The following is a 17005-nucleotide window of genomic DNA, read 5'->3' as shown; positions in this document are numbered from 1 at the left end:
CTATGGCCACTTGTTGTACCTCAGACCACTCATCTTTTACCCTGGATCCTTCTAGTATAGCACCTACAGCCACTATGGACCAAGCATTAGCCATGTCCTCTACAGTTTTTGAGGCCCCTGCAGTGGGCAAGGTCGAACACCTCTTGTTGGTTCTGGGAAAAGAAACAGGGAAGGTTTTCCTGTTCTGTCAGAATACTGTTCCCATCCCTAGGGAAGCAGTAGCTGCCATTAGTAACATGGTTGGCCTATTTTGCCTGTCAAACAGAAACAGAAAACTAAGCATGTATCTTCTCCTCCTAAAATTTCTTTGGATAGGAGTAGTTTACTGGGACCGGCTCAGGGTTTTATTCAGGTTATTGCTCTTTCTTGTAGAGTAGTTTCCATGAAAAAGAAAGAGGGATTAATCCTTTCCTGGAGAAATTCAAGATTCAGAATCCAAATGGGAAGATGTAGGGACAAACTCAGGATTTTGTCTTCATATTTCTGATTCAGATTCAGAGGAGAGCTCTCTTTCTGATTCTTCCTGTGGGGTTGCTCTTTCTCTGAGACTACTGAATGTCCCAGTGTTTTAGTGGGAGAACACTGAGGTTTCTCAATCCCTCAAAAGATGCTATGAGTTGTTACACAAGGATATTCCAGAACCTACACCCATTCCTCCTGTCCTATCTGCTTTAGATGATGTGTATCTTAATGCCTGCAATTTTCTGATAGTCAGACAGCTGTCCCTAAAAAGGCATAAAGGATGTATAAAGTTCCTTATTCTTTCAAATTTTATACAATATTCCCAAACTTGACCCAGGAACTATAGTCTTAGTTGACTCTTCTGCTGCTAAGCACTTAATTCCAAAATTGCTCTTTCTGATAAGGATGGGAAAATTATTGATAGGTATAGATAAAAAAGTGCTTACTTCTGCAACTTGAAATTTCCAAATTTCAAATTGGAAGGCTTATATGTTAATGTTTATTCTGACATACTGTGAAATTATGAGGAATTACAGTTTCTTCTTGTGAAGAAAAATCTGCTTTAAATAATGAAGTTTCTTCTGTGGCAAGAGTCACTACGCATTACAGACAGACTGTTGATGAATGATAGTAAGAGAACTAGGTTCACTATTTTCCCAGTACTGGGGTCTCAGTAGGACTTAGAAAAAAATATTAAGAACAAGAAATGCAACTTAGAAAAACTTTGGTGGGGTAGACTGAGTCAAGCCATTGGAACAGAGCTTAGTGACATGGCTAGTTTACTTTTCTCTCCAACACAGCCACCCTTCCACCCTGAAATAGGAGAGCCTATGAATGACTTTGAGCCCCTCCCAAATCTTTGACTACCACTTGGGTATATTTATATTACAACTGATTTCATGAATAATCATATGATGCTACATTTTTACCATATTACCCCATTTATTCCTGGGACGTCTATCCATTGACAGTTATAATGCTGTCTGATCTACAGCAAAATATTGCAATATTAAACATCTCACCAGCAATCACTGAGCTGAAACAGTTAAGTTTATTGACCTTCAGGGTTGCATATTGCTGACTTCAACATCATTAGTGTTTTACAAACAAACACCTATTTTCAAAAAAAAATGTGGGTAACATGTTTCTCCTGCACTCTAAAACTCTTATATGTGCTAAATCTGATATCATACAACCTTGGTAGGCTGCCTTTGTGGCCATGCTAAATGTTGATGAGGCAGTCCAGAGGCGAGGCCTTCTGGCCATGTTCATGCATTGTGGTAGTCCTAAAAAGAGTCTTATGATCAGGTAGAGTAAGAGGCGGTGAGTGCATGAATGGGGGGTCTGCATGTGTGAATATATATGTGTGTGTGTGTGTGTGTGTGTGTGTGTGTGTGTGTGTGTGTGTGTGTGTGTGTGTGTGTGTGTGTCTGTCTGTCTGTCTGTCTAGGAAGTAGCAACAGAGAGGTTAGTGAGGGGTTAGGTGAGAGGTGTATGATTGCGTTAGCACATATGTGAATTCCACTGGGTGGGAAGAGATGTGTGTGTGTGTGTGTGTGTGTGTGTGTGTGTGTGTGTGTGTGTGTGTGTGTGTGTGTGTGTGCGTGTGTGTGTGTGTGTGTGTGTGTGTGCATGTGTGCATGTGTGTGTGTGTGTGTGTGTGTGTGTGTGTGTGTGTGTGTGTGTGTGTGCGTGCGTGTGTGTGTTTGTGTGTGTGTGTGTGTGTGTGTGTGTGTGTGTGTGTGTGTGTGTGTGTGTGTGTGTGTGTGTGTGTGTGTGTGTGTGTGTGTGTGTGTGTGTGTGTGTGTGTGTGTGTGTGTGTGTGTGTGTGTACATGTGTGTGCGTGTGTGTATGTGTGTGTGTGTGTGTGTGTGTGTGTGTGTGTGTGTGTGTGTGTGTGTGTGTGTGTGTGTGGGTGTGTGTGCATGTGTATGTGCACATGTGTGCATGTCTACATATGTGTGCGTGTGTGTGTGTGTGTGTGTGTGTGTGTGTGTGTGTGTGTGTGTGTGTGTGTGTGTGTGTGTGCATGGATGTTTATTTATATGGAATGAATGTGTTCATGTTCGTATGGGGGTTGGATTAATGTCAATGTCATACTTCCATATATACCCTTTGACTAATGAGCAAAATCTGCAACACTGGATTGGAGGAACAACTGGCCACTGGGGATAACTCTACTGATGTAGGTTACAGGGGACCACTAGTTATTAGGACTAACTCAATAGATGTGGGTAAAGGGGTAGCACTAGACACCAGGGATAACATATCATGCCATAACAGCATTTACATATAACAGGAGTGGGGGAGCAGTAGATACTTGGCATAACCTCTTTTTCCATAAGGCATTTACAGAAAATGGGGATTGGAGGAACAACAGACATTAAGGATAACATTAAAAAGCAAGAATTAGCAATAAAAAAATCAACTGCAAAATGTAAAGAGTAAAAGGAGTCAAACTCGGCACTCTCGCTACAGTAAAGTCTTTCCCTACCATGCCACACTAACTGATAAGTTAATGCAACAGGGTGTTTTAAACATAAATATTGAGGATCTTAGGCATTATTTCATGCCTGCACCATGTTGTGACTTACTGGACTGTGATAGAGAAGAGCAGGAATATATCTTAACCTTGTAGCTCAAGACAGGGCAAAATCAGGGCTAGATTTTAATTATGCCTCCTACTACCCTAGGAAGTTACAGATCTAACAGCTTTTATATTTCATGGATTTAATGAAGGATATGAAGCATGAAAGTCTAATTTCTGGCATTAATGACTGACTGAAATTAGCTGTGATTTACGAGATCAGGAAAAAGGAGACACTGGGGACTTTCTGACAACACTGGGACAGGTATGGGGTATGAGTGTGTTTGAATGTCTGTATTGTCTGGAAGAGTTAATGGGGGCTGCCTGTGATAACACATTGCAGCCACAGCACCTGTTTGCTGTGCTGGAAGGGTTCATCTGCACTCTTGGGAGTTAATAGCAATTCAGAGTCATGCAAATTAGTCAGTAATGAGGCATTTTCCTCATTCTGGCTGATGTGTCTCCAAACTGCAAATTACCACATCGCAGAAACAGGGCCTTTTTCTTACATGGTTTAATGCGAGGATTGATGTTTGCTATGAATCCCTGTGATGATATCTGATTGGCTACATTAATTTATCCATGTCCTTGGGTGCATGGGTAGGGACTGAAAAGGGTCGATGGACCAACCCACTTACTAAGTTAGCAAATGTTGAATAAATACATGAGTACATAAACCTTTGTTATATAAGCTTTTTACTACATGCATACTATGCTGCTGGTATTCTGCCCTGCTATTATTTCTGGATTATGAAAAGCATGTCTAGTTTTCCCATTTCTACTATTATTCTGAAATCAATAAATGATTAAATAAATAAAGGTAGCTTTTAAATATATGTGTAAGACTTTTCCTTTTTTGAAGTATGCATATATAAATATTTACTAAGATTATTAGACATTCCACTGTATCCTACAAAAAATCAGCCTTCAAGCTTTGCTTATTTCATTGAGTGAATGCATGCATTGCCTGTATTGGTTTACTATTAAAACACAGAAATGTAGTTGTTTGACCTTCAAATCGAAAAAAAAGTCAAAATTTTAAATAAATTTAGTGCAACATGTCAAAAATGATTTCATGTTTTTTCTAAATTTAGTGTTTTCGAAACCACACTGTGTTACTGGATGTCAACATCCGCAGATGTGTATAAGAGTTATACTTGCTATTTTCATATGAAATATGCTTGATTAGAGTAGAAGAACTTCAAAATTCGATTATTTAAAAGAAACTGTTTATATATTTTTTTAAAATATATAAACTGTTTATATATTTTTTTAACTTCTGCCTATAATGCTGTAGTATGGCATATGTGAAGCAGTCATTTCTGTTACCATAAATGCACATGTGCAAAATCCCCAGTTTGGTGTTTTGAACATCTTTAATGAATTGAGTGCAAATTAGTGCAGTGAGCACGTAAAAAGATATAGGAAAGTTTGAGAATGCAACCTGTAATTTAATGTAACGCACACTGTTTGCATACAGCATCAATCATTATTAAAAGAAGCAGTGTTGAGCAACTAGCTCTATGAGCCCATGTGGTGTTAACTGATCTCTTTGCCTAACAAACATTCAAAGATAATTTCCTTATCCATTAAATGATGTATTTTTGGAGAGGAAGGCATACAAGATAGCAATCTACTTTTCAAATCCTCAACATGATTTTGTTATAACTGAACAGCTTGCAACACATCCAGCATAAACAAATCTCTGCTTTCCCATTAAACTTCTTAAATGTCTATGTCATCCTTCCACAGCATTTTGGCTTCATGGATAACCAAAACCACATGTATCTGATTCCAGAAAGAAACATCAAACAGTGGTGGCAATCTTTCAGAAGTTAAACCTCGTATTCCATAAAGCCTATGTCTACCAATGATATAATTATTTTTTTTTTAAAATTACATAATGGTTTCCCTAGTTCTGGCATGCCATTTGCAAAGCATAGCAAAATGCATACTCGTGCAAAACTCAGAAGCTAGCTGCAGCTTTTATATTTGTCTCCATATTATTTGGTATAGATGAAACCAGCATCCTTTTGCTGAGCAATGTGTTAAATTTCTCTTAATAGAGTTAACAGCGCCTTTTTCAAAGTCACTTAGTGTCATTTTTGGACATTATTCTACACTGTAGTGTACACATATAGGCAGTGCACATTTCCAAAATTGGTCATAGTACTCCTTGGATTTACATGGTAGTATTCCATATACAGCTGGTATTTTTCCTGTACTTGCTGCCATCTAAACAGCAGTGAATACTGTGAACCTGGTTGAATTCTCTTGTGCTAATTGGAAAGGAGCCATCAACAAAAATATAATCAGCTGAGTGCATCATTCTTACATTACGTTCTGTAGTAATAACAATGGCACTGACACTTACGTATAAATCATTTGCATGTTCAGTTATAAAGCAACCGTTTTTAATAGGTAGCATTTCTGGCTGTAAAGCTTTCAATATACACACATCCTTAAAGTCTTTCAGCTTTTCCCAGTTAGGGGTCGTCACAGTGGAACTCCCATCCATTAATGATTGGCAATGGATTTTTACAGTGCCGAGCTGCCAGCCCAATGCCCTACCTTCAAAGAAGGCACGCCCATTCACACACGCACCTACCTGCATGTCTTTAATGTCACTCAACCATGGGGAGAACATGCAGACTCCACAGAGTAGGCGCTCCAGCCAAGAATCGAATGGGAGAACCTCTTGCTATGAGACGACAACGCTAACCGCTGCACCACCACGGCCTATATCCTTAAACATACTTATTCTCCTTTTCTACCTTACTCTACATACAGTCTGCTTAAGTGCAGGAATATTTAGGCAATTCATTAACAACTCCATTTGAAGTACTTGCTAGAACTTCTGACACTATTTTACATGGATCCTCCACAGATTGCTCAGCAAGTCTTTTTATACTATTTCTAACTTGAAAGACCTCCAATTTAACAACATCTGTACATGATAATGGCTATTACTTTTCTCTAACTTGTTACCTTTAACTACTGCTTCCTGATGCAATGTCCTTTACAAGTAAATTTACTTTTACGGGCACAACACCAATAACTCCTATTGCCTTTGCTTTTTTCTAGATAGTACTGATATCCATCAACAATGAGCAATTCATGTCCTTTCTGTGATTTAACAGTATCATAAGTATTCCCAGTTGTACAAGGAGTGAAATCAATAAACTCTGAATCAGCATTCTGTAAATATATACATAACATACAAACTATAATTAAATCTGTTTAATATTACAACTAAACTTTGGATGACAGCGTTACCCTTGCAACACGTACCTGCATTATTTCAAATTAATTTATTTGTTAATCTGATTCAATAATAATCCCTTTTGTGCTTGTGACTTTTGGTCGAGAAATGCACTTACAGTTTGAAATGAATGTATGTATTCATGCATTGCATTATACGTCATGACATCGAAATTGATACAACCAATTGGAATAACGATTTACAAAACATCGCCTTGCATAAGGACGAAACACTTTCAGATTTGATTTTACAGATTCGTGTTTATCTTTTTTTTGCATAAATAAAACTTTGAAAGGAAGCATTCAACAGAATATTGATCAACAGATGTAAGTTTGCAATTTTGATAGTAAACCCCTGTATTAATAACTAGCTCAACACTGTTGAACCCTAGTTCATCATAAATATACATATGTACAGACATGCACATACACACACACACACACACACACACACACACACACACACACACACACACACACACACACACACACACACAAGTCCAGAGACCCCTGTGGGAGAGACTGGTGACTGGTATGATCAATCACTATTAATCTCCATATAGATAGATAGATGGACAGACTGAGAGAGAGAGAGAGAGAGAGAGAGAGCAAGATAGATAGATAGATAGATAGATGGATGTGTTTAAATATTTTTACTTCATTTGAAATTATGTTTCTTACCTCTAGGCTAAGAAAGCATGATGTGACTGTACCATTTGTAGTACAGGTCTCTGTCCTTGATGGTCACATCTCTGAATGGTCATCAGATCAGACAGCCCTGGCAGTCATTAATCTGGATTTGTGGTACATGGCCCCTGGTGTCAGACGTATAAATATCCGGCACAATGGAATTGTTGGAACTCTCTTCCTTCCAGCAGGTAAGCACAAGGTACAGAATAAACCTATGAAAGTCTAATGTACAAAACTCCAGTATCTAATAACAGACAATAGTGTGGATATCCATTATCCTGTCAGGCATGCTGAAAATGTATTCCCTTTAAGCCATTGAACTTGGGTGGTGCAGTAGTGCAGCAGTTAATGTTGTCACCTCACAGCAAGAAGTTATTGGATTCAATTCTTGGCTATGGTGTCTTCTGTGTGGAGTTTGCATGTTCTCCCTGTGTTCTTGTGAGTTTCCTCTGGTTTCCTCCCGCAATCCAAAAAACATGCATCTGGAGTGTTTGTCCCCGGGCCTCTGCTGAAAATAGGCTCTATTCTATTCAGACATTTCTGGTCGACAAATGTTAAATAAATAAACTTTCAGGTAAAATTTTGAGGAATGACATACATTTCTGCATTGTTTTTCTAAACAGTCTATTTCCCATAGCTGCTTAATTGTTTGTGGTGGACTGTGTAAAGTGCAGAAGCTCTCTTTGACTAATCAACATGTTATAAGTGCCTATTAAACAATAGAGAAAAATAATGACTACCGTGTATGTAGTTAGTCTATCTATTTATGTCACAGTCCCAAGAGGCATAGTACATTATTAAGCTTAAAATTAATATTTTCTTTGTCTTAGTGAACAAATGACAGGTCATCATTTTTATCATCTGCATGAAGTAGTTTTTTGCTGTTCTCTGGCTTTCATTCCTTCGTAATAACAACCTCATAGTACTAATGAGGTTGATCTTACTGTTGCCTGATTTTGTACAGTAAAATCATTAGGTCTGATTTGTGAATGGCTACATTAAGTGCAGCTATCGTGTATGTGGTGCATTGTGCCATGCATACAAAAGCAAGCTATTTGATACTCATTCAATGGCTCTGCACTTAGTGTACAGCCTCAAAACAAAAGTAAATAGCATAATATGCTAATGAAACCATAAGCTGATGAATTACATGCTAATTAACCAGCCCAACATGGCAGAGCTATTCAGCAATCTATATAGCAAACATATACATTTAGTGTAGCCATTTGCCCTGAAATCCAAAACTCTTTGGATTGCAGCCACTATTATACTTAGAAAAAATGTTATGGGTTTTTTGTTGCCATCATTAACCTGTATATGTAACAAGCTTTAAGTCAATGTGGTGGTGGTGCTGCTGCTGCTCCTGCTGCCAGCCCTTTGTCAAGAAGAAGAAGAAAGGTGTTTATATTCTATTTGACTTATTATGTTGAGTGATACCAGGCAGACAGGGAAACAGTACAGGAAATATGCAGCCTCTTCTGCCCTCACCTGAGGCCCAAGGTAAGTGTGGAACCTTTAACAAAAAAAAAAAGAGTTTGAATACTGCTTAGTCCCATATGCAGGTAGTTATATTCCCCTAAAATGAGACATCTGTAATGTGTACAGCAGTGCCAGTAATACTGTATGACTTTATGTCTGCAATATCCATCTATGGACCTTGCCCAATAATGTGTCAAGCATTTTACTTTCTCACTCATATATGCAACTGTGAGTAAATGAAAAATATGCAAAGGGCAGAGTGCAGTCATCATCAATGGCACATGGTGGTGGTGGTCTGGAAACATGAGGGCAAGCCTAACACCAAAGAAGTTAGTGTGAATTATTTAATTACATACTTGGAAGTTCTACAGAATACACACTGGTGTTGTCCTCCATGTCAGAAGCAAATCAACAAATCTGTGCGAATTCTTGAGTGACATGCCAGGGATCTGTAACAGTGGACAGGAACTCCTCAGTTTCAATCAGTGGTGGTTTGTTACCCGCACCCTCACCACTGCAGCCATATGTTCCCACTAATTTCACATGCCCTACATATCACGTACACTATTATGTCACTGGCCTTATGTCAGATTTTCTGATGTGTATGGTCATGGCCTCCTACACCATCTAAATATTGGATCACCTGTCTCCAGATACAGTCAAAGGAGTACTTGTCACCTCTACTATTCTCTGTGTCACTGTATAGCATTTTACAGTGTGCAGATGTCTTGGTGCTGTAAGCCTATATGAGTTGAAACACAAAAAAGTCTAAAATACAGATTTAAGATACAAGTGATTGTTAACAAAGCAAATATGTATGCATGAATGCATGCATCCATCATGCACAAAATAATGTAAAGATTAAAGTTCCATATTAGTGCACAGAAGCAAATACAGAACAAACTCCCACCAAAAAATAAAGAAAATGAAAAGCAAGTGTAAAAGTTATATAGGAAGGGCAACAACTGTTTATACTACATTGCAAAATTAGCAAAAGCAATTTACACTTCTACATTAGAAATGGCTAAAACTGTTGTTGGATATCAACTTGTGTGGTGGCCAGTCAGTTATATATCACAGGCTTAACACATTTTATAGTCTGCAAACATCAAACCACTGAACTTGCTATTAATTAATACAACACTTTTCTGCAATAAGTGGTCAGATGGCCATGGAAAATTATCCATAGTGTTGTGTTACATTCTATGAAAACATATGTAATGTAAAAATTAACTGGGACTGTTATATGGGACTGAATGGCGTACAGCAACAGTTATCCCACTCCACAAAGGGGGAGCCACCACTGATCCCTGGAACTATCGACCTATTAGCCTGATGAGCCTGGTCTGCAAGGCCCTGGAATGTATCATCATGGAACTCATAAACAAAGACATTGGTAACTTCGAAAAATCTGGATCCCACCCAGTTTGGGTTTGTGAAAGGCAGATCATGCCTCCTGAACCTGATCGACTTCTTTGATGCCATAGATGAGGGTAAGGTGGTTCACACAGCCTATCTTGACCTCGCAAAGGCTGTTGACACCATCACCCATTCTGGAATTGTAGCTAAACTCACTAAACTAGGTATAAATCCCTACTTCACAAGATGGGTTGCCAACTGGCTCACTGACAGAACCCACGCTGTAAAAGTTGCAGATTCCAAATCTGACCTCAAAGCAGTGACAAGTGGAGTACCACAGGGTTCTGTCCTGGGACCTCTCCTGTTTGGTATCTACTTCTCTGAAGTACAGGCTAACACAGAAGGCCTCTGGCTAATGAAGTTCACAGATGACTGCAAACTAGGAGCCATAGTCAAGTCCCCAAATGATGTGGACATCCTACAGAAGTGCTTCACTGAGACAGATGCCTGGTGTCAGAGCCATGGCCTCAAGCTCAGTGCCAAAAAGTGCAGTGTCATCCCCTTTGGTAAAAACTCTGTACCCATGAACTACCACATAGGCAGTGATCTACTTAACACCGAATGCATGATAAGAGACCTTGGGATCCAGGTGGACAGTAGTCTCTCCTTTGATAGTCACATCACCACAGTAGTCAGGAACTCCTTCTACATGGCACACCTCATCAAAAAAGGGTTCTCATCCAGAAAAAAAGAGATCATTGTTCCCCTCTACTCGACATTCATTAGATCCATTATAGAGTACAACTCCCCTTTTGGAATGTATCTCACAAGACATCTGCAGCAGCTGGAAAGGCCACAGAGGTACCTCACAAAGAGGATTACTGGCCTCAAACAAATGCCCTACACTGACCGCCTCAAAAAACTCCAGCTTTACTCCATAGCATATCGCCTACTCCAAGGTGATCTCTGCCTAACATATAAAGCTATATCAAACCCAGAGCTGTTGGACATGCTACACCTAAAAAAATCCCAATCCCTCCAGGCTACACACTCTAGGGACCTAAACCTTGTCACCACAATAAACAGGACATGCTGGAGGGATAGATTCCTGTCCCAGAGACTTCCCATACTCTGGAACAGGCTACCCATCTATGTCAAGCAAAGTTCTTCATTAGCGCTCTTCAAGAAAAATTTTGATGAGTGGATGGGAAATAGGAAATTCACCCCGGGGATCACTTCTGTGTCTCTGCTCGATAGTGGCACAGGAAAATAACTTTATTGGGTGGCATAAGCCAGGGAACCTTCTTTGCTAGGCTTATGTAAGCCCTTGGGCCAATAGCCTTGTACCTACCTATGAACCTATATACATTCCTATGCCACCAGCAAGGGACAAACAACACAGACAGTAAAGCGATGGGTGTATGGTGAAATGCAATTCATCAGTAAAGTTCAAATAGAACATTTTGAAAAAAGCAGCCACATACCTTTGCATCAAGTCAGTTAGGAAACTAGAAACACTTTCTGCAAGCAAATAGCAGCATGGAGCTCTAGGGATCCAAGCAGTCTCCCTTACAAAGATACCATTTCCTTGCCTACACCATTCCCTTGCCTATATATGCAGATTCAGCCCTCTTAGCTGTGTGAATATGCAGATGAGGTGTGAACTCATGACTCTTCATGAATTCCAAAATCTGCACTAAGTGCAGGGAATGTAAACATGGTGTAAGGACCTACATGATTGCATTCACATACCCTGCCTCTGCAAGTGTTAATTGCTAAAGGTTTGCAAGTGTGAATGATTACTCTGATTGCAGAACAATCAGTGTTTCATAGTATGTCTGGGTGAGGAGTTGAGGAGTCCAGAATTTTTGTGCCACTCCTTGTAAAGTGCTACAGCTTGGTAGCTGCTGCAGGGGGACTATAAATGGTCTCAGTATAAGGCTGAGGCTTGGAATAGCTTGGCCAAGGCTGTCTTCAGTGCAACTGGTATCTCACGTACCGGCGAGTGATGTCATCACCATCAAAGTGATATGAAGCACAACCAGAACCTTCTGAGCTAATGGGAGGATAAATTTTAGACTGCAAACACCCCTCAGTTGTGCAATTAAACTGACCCTCCACCTGTCTATTATATGGCATGAATTAGCCAGCCAATGTAGTTATTCATAATGTTTATATATATATATATATATATATATATATATATATATATATATATATATATATATATTTTTTTTTCTTTTTTTTTTTCTTTCCTCAGCTGTATAGCTGCAGCACAGATAACAGAAAACTGTGAGGTGCATCAAGAGAGAATAACTCACCCTGGACAGGCATGGGATAAGTATGCATCAGGTCTGAATGCAAGGCAGAGAAGTATTTTCAGACCATCACTGTGAATTATCTTGAACAGGCATATTTTTAACATTTATATCAAAATTATATGCCTGCTCCAATAACTCTTGGTTATGGATGCCTCAACTTAATTGTGTGTGGATTCAATATCCAGAAACAGACATTACATTTTTTACACAATAATACTTATACGATATTAACTGAAATAGTGCATTACATTAGCAATGCAGTATTTGCAAATGGAGTTATTAACTTTGAAAGCATATATCTGATATGGCTTAGTGAAATGTATTATTCTGTTTGTGATATAATACTATTGAGGCTGATAGATTTTAAGACAAATTAATGCTTTTGTATCATATCTGGATGTGATAAAAGTGTTCATTTTTATTTCTCACATTGGTTTATACATTGAAATAAAAAAGTAATCTGACATGCCATTGACCTAATTCTTTCTCTCTCTCTCTCTCTCTCTCTCTATATATATATATATATATATATATATATATATATATATATATTTTTGAGTGGTGGTATTCGTATCGTTGCTGTAAAAAAGTGATCGGCACAGGGAGACTGACCACTGGGGTTCAACTGGCCATACCTCTACAGGTGGCTGCAGCAGCATCGCCACAGGCAACACACCACACACATCAAGTGCTGACATGGCTGGTGTAGGTTGTAATAGAGAGAGGCCTTAATCCCCAAATCAGCAGGATTGAAAAAATCCTGCATCATATTGCCAAAATGATGCCATGTCCGCCACTGACTCAGGCAACTAACACAGGAGACAGTGATGACAGTTCTGAGCATGAGGACTAGATTCTCACTGTCCTTGGGTTAGATGTGGATGTACCTCTGATGTCCTCTACCTATCCCCAATCATAGTATCACTGAACATTTTGTGACCATCACCATCTCTGTCTTGTATGTCTGCTCCTGCTATGTAACTTACCCTACCTACTTAACCATCTCATTCCTAAGAACATTCCCTAACGTTCTTCTCTCTCTCTCTCTCTCTCACTCTCAAAAAATAAATAAATAAATAAATAATACAAGGGGTACCTGTTCTACAAAAAAGTATGCACAATGTATGTTTAAAATGTTTCTTAACCACATAATCATGGTTGACATTATTATGTGAGTACATTTTCTCTGTTTGTTCTCCCTGCTTACTTATGTCTGCACTATTACTATTGTATGCTGTGTACATTTTCCTGATTTTACATCCTTTGTCTCTTAATTCTTGTAATCAACTTGCCCTTACTTCCTATAAGCTGTCCACGTGTGCTCACATAACATGTTTGCTTATAAGCAAGCTGTTTTGTTTACATTGAATCCTTGTGCGTCTCTGCACCATTTCCTGGCCACCAACATGGATGTTGGTCATGAAAAGGTGCTTATAAATGAGTAAGAGTGATAAGTAGCATGCATACTCAATGAGCGCTGCTGCTCATAATGCTAACGTGCCTACATTATGTAGGCTTCACATGAAGCCCACACAATTGTCATTGAATTCTAGGGTGAGATTCCCATATTGTAATATATAAATAATACCAAAGTATTTCCAATAACTAAGTATTACAATAGCAACTCCGGACCAATACTGATGTTAGACTGATTATTTATGGAAGCAGTATTTAACATTGTTTGTTTAGTTTTTTGAGGGAGGACACTTCCATTTGAACTGAAAAAAGATTTTGTATAATGTTACTCAATGCCAGAAGTCTAAACCTCAAAATGCATGCACTTGAGGCACTCCTCAGTATGGAGAAAATTGTTATCTGTGCAGTAACAGAAACCTGGTTCAAGGCTCCAGAGAGCACCCCAACACTACCAGGCTATAACTCATACCTTACCTTTCGGCCCCAGAACCTAGACCAAAATGCAAAAGGTGGGGGTGTATCCATCTTCATCAAGGATACCCACATCTCCAGGTTAGTGGCGCTGTACGAGGCCTCGGAGACCATCCATGTGCAACTAACAGTGGGCAAAACTGCTTTTCAGTTTGTAGCTTGCTACGGCTCACCCACCTTGTCTCAGGACCCACACTCGGCATTCCTGAGAACTTTGGAGAATATGAAGGTCTCACCAAACACCATGATATTGGGTGATTTCTACTACCCAAACATTGACTGGGAAAACTACTCAAGTCCCAACTCCTTTGCCCAATGTTTCCTGGAGTTTATAAACTCAAACACCCTGGAACAAATGGTCACCACTCCCACAAGAAGTGACAACATATTGGACCTGGTCATCACCAACATGGGGGCTCAATGTTTCACACCAGAGGTAAACCCCTCGTTGGTAAGCTCAGACCATAAACTAATCACACTGGCATCCACATTCCGACCCCACCCCCAGCCAAGGAAACCACTGTGAAAAATTTCTCAAAAGCAAACTTCACACTTCTCAAGACAGAGGTGGAATGTTTCAAAGTCCCCGGGCTAATGGAAAATGCTGCCCAAACAGCAGAATCCTTTACAAATGCATTCTATGAGCACCTACAGAAATGCATGGATTGAGCCATCCCAAGTAAAACCAAGACTCACTCCTCCAAAAAGAGGAGACCAGTCTGGTGGACCCCAGCCATAAATAAGCTATACAACAGAAGGAGGAAACTACTACATAATAGAGCAAAATCCCAAAAAGGGAAGGCATCCCTGATCAGTATTAGCAAGAAACTACGATCCCTCATAAAATCACCCAAGGCCAGCTTCGAAAGAAAAATCGCCAAAGACTCTAAAGATAATCACAAGGCCTTCTTTAGCTATGTCAAGAATCTAGGTGGCATCTCTCAGATCTGCTCTGAGCTGGTGCAAAATGGCAAAAAATACACTGAACCCGCTGACATTGCCAACATCCTGGCTGACAAATTCAGTGCAAACTTTACCCCCCCCCTCACCCCCAAAAGGGCCCGTGTCCATCCCAGAAGAATGTAGACCCCCAGACATCACAGACACACAGGTGAAAACAGCCCTCTCCAAAGCCAAAAACACAGCATCAATGGGACTGGATGGTATCCCAGGCTGTGTCTTACACGAGCCCCAAAAAGAACTAAACCCTCACATAAATTCACTGTTCAAACTCAGCCTTACTACAGGATATGTACCTAAAGAATGGTGTACAGCAACAGTTATCCCACTCCAAAAAGGTGGCACCACAATGGATCCTGGGAACTATCGCCCTATAAGTCTGACTAGCCTGGTCTGCAAGGCTATGGAGTGCATCATCATGGATATCATAAACAAAGACATTGGAAAACTCTAGACACTAGACCCTACCCGATTTGGCTTTGTTAAAGGCGGATCTTGCCTCTTAAACCTAGTAGACTTCTTTGAAACAGTTACCAAGGCCATAGACGAGGGAAAGGTAGTCCACACAGCCTACCTGGACCTCGCAAAGGCCTTTGACACAATATCCCACTCTGGCATTATGAATAAGCTTACCAGCTTGAACATTAACCCTTATGTCACGAGATGGGTTGCAAACTGGCTCATGGATAGAGCTCACATGGTCAGAGTTGTGGGTGCCATGTCCGACTCCAAACCAATTACAAGTGGCGTCCCACAGGGCTCAGTCCTGGGACCCCTCTTGTTTGGTATATACGCTTCTGAGGTACAGGCAAGCATGGGAGGACAATGGCTGACCAAGTTCGCAGATGATTGCAAACTGGGAGCCATAATCAACTCTCCGGCTGACACAGACATCCTCCAAAACTTACGGAGACAAATACCTGGTGTCAGAACCATGGCCTCAAGCTAAATGCCAAAAAGTGCATAGACATCCCCTTTGGGAAAAACAAAGTGCCCACGAACTACCACATAGGTACTAAGTACGGAACATGTAATTAGGGATCTGGGGACCCAAGTATATAGCAACCTCTCCTTTGATAATCACATTGCCAAAGTGGTTAGAAAAACCTTCTATATAGCCCACCTAATCATAAAAGGGTTCACATCTAGATCAAGAGAGGTCATTTTGCCCCTCTACTCATCGCTCATCAGGCCTATAATAGAGTACAGTGCCCCATTTGGGATGTACCTTACCCGACGCCTGCAACAGCTGGAAAGACCCCAGAAGTACCTCACCAAGAGGATTGTGGGCCTCAAACAGATGCCCTATGCAGCTCGACTAAAGAAACTCCAGCTCTACTCAGTTGCTTACTGCCTACTCAGAGGTGATCTCTGACTGACGTACAAAGCCATGTCTAACCTGGAATTAATGGACATGATCCACCTCAAGAAAACCAAATCCCTTAGAGCTACATGTTCCAGGGACTTAAACCTCAGCACAACAATAAATAGGGCATGCTGGAGGATAGATTCATATCCCAGAGGCTTCCCTCACTCTGGAAAAGAATCCCAATCCATGTTAGTCAGAGCCCCTCACTGACCCTCTTCAAGAGAAATCTTGACGAGTGGATGGGAAATTGTAAATTTACTCCTGGGATCACTTCTATGGCCCTGCTGGACAGAGGCTCAGGAATCTAACCAAATCTTAAAGGGAGGCGAAAGCCAACACATTCTGGCTAGGCTTATAAATGCCCTAGGGCAGATAGCCTAGTACCTACCTATGAACCTATGAACCTATGAATGCTTGGTACATTATACCAAGATTTTTTTTTACTGATGGTCTAAAGGGAAATTTCCAACTAAATATGCTACATAAAATGGCATTTTAACAGGCTTTGTAAAATTTATGGGAAAGAGAGAAAGCTAAGGGACCAGAGTGTGTCATGCAAATATTCTTCAACAGAGAAGCCAATGTATTTTTTGAATTGCTGAGAATACATGCTTCCTTAAAGTGTCCCA

The 17005-nt window shown here is 40.1% G+C and overlaps 1 protein-coding gene across 1 annotated transcript in view; it reads left to right on the top strand.

The window, feature by feature from the left end:
• LOC122814944 (bile acid-CoA:amino acid N-acyltransferase-like) overlaps positions 1-17005 on the top strand; it is a 553345-nt gene that overhangs the window by 333299 nt on the left and 203041 nt on the right. The window contains exon 6 of the mRNA XM_044087204.1: positions 6999-7189. Coding sequence (XP_043943139.1) covers positions 6999-7189 — 191 coding nt within the window. The remainder of the gene's footprint in view (positions 1-6998; positions 7190-17005) is intronic.

This window comes from Protopterus annectens, chromosome 11.part0, assembly GCF_019279795.1.
Source record: "Protopterus annectens isolate FY-2018-M chromosome 11.part0, PAN1.0, whole genome shotgun sequence".
Classification (NCBI taxonomy): domain Eukaryota; kingdom Metazoa; phylum Chordata; order Ceratodontiformes; family Protopteridae; genus Protopterus; species Protopterus annectens.
This window is presented reverse-complemented; position numbering and strand designations above follow the sequence as displayed.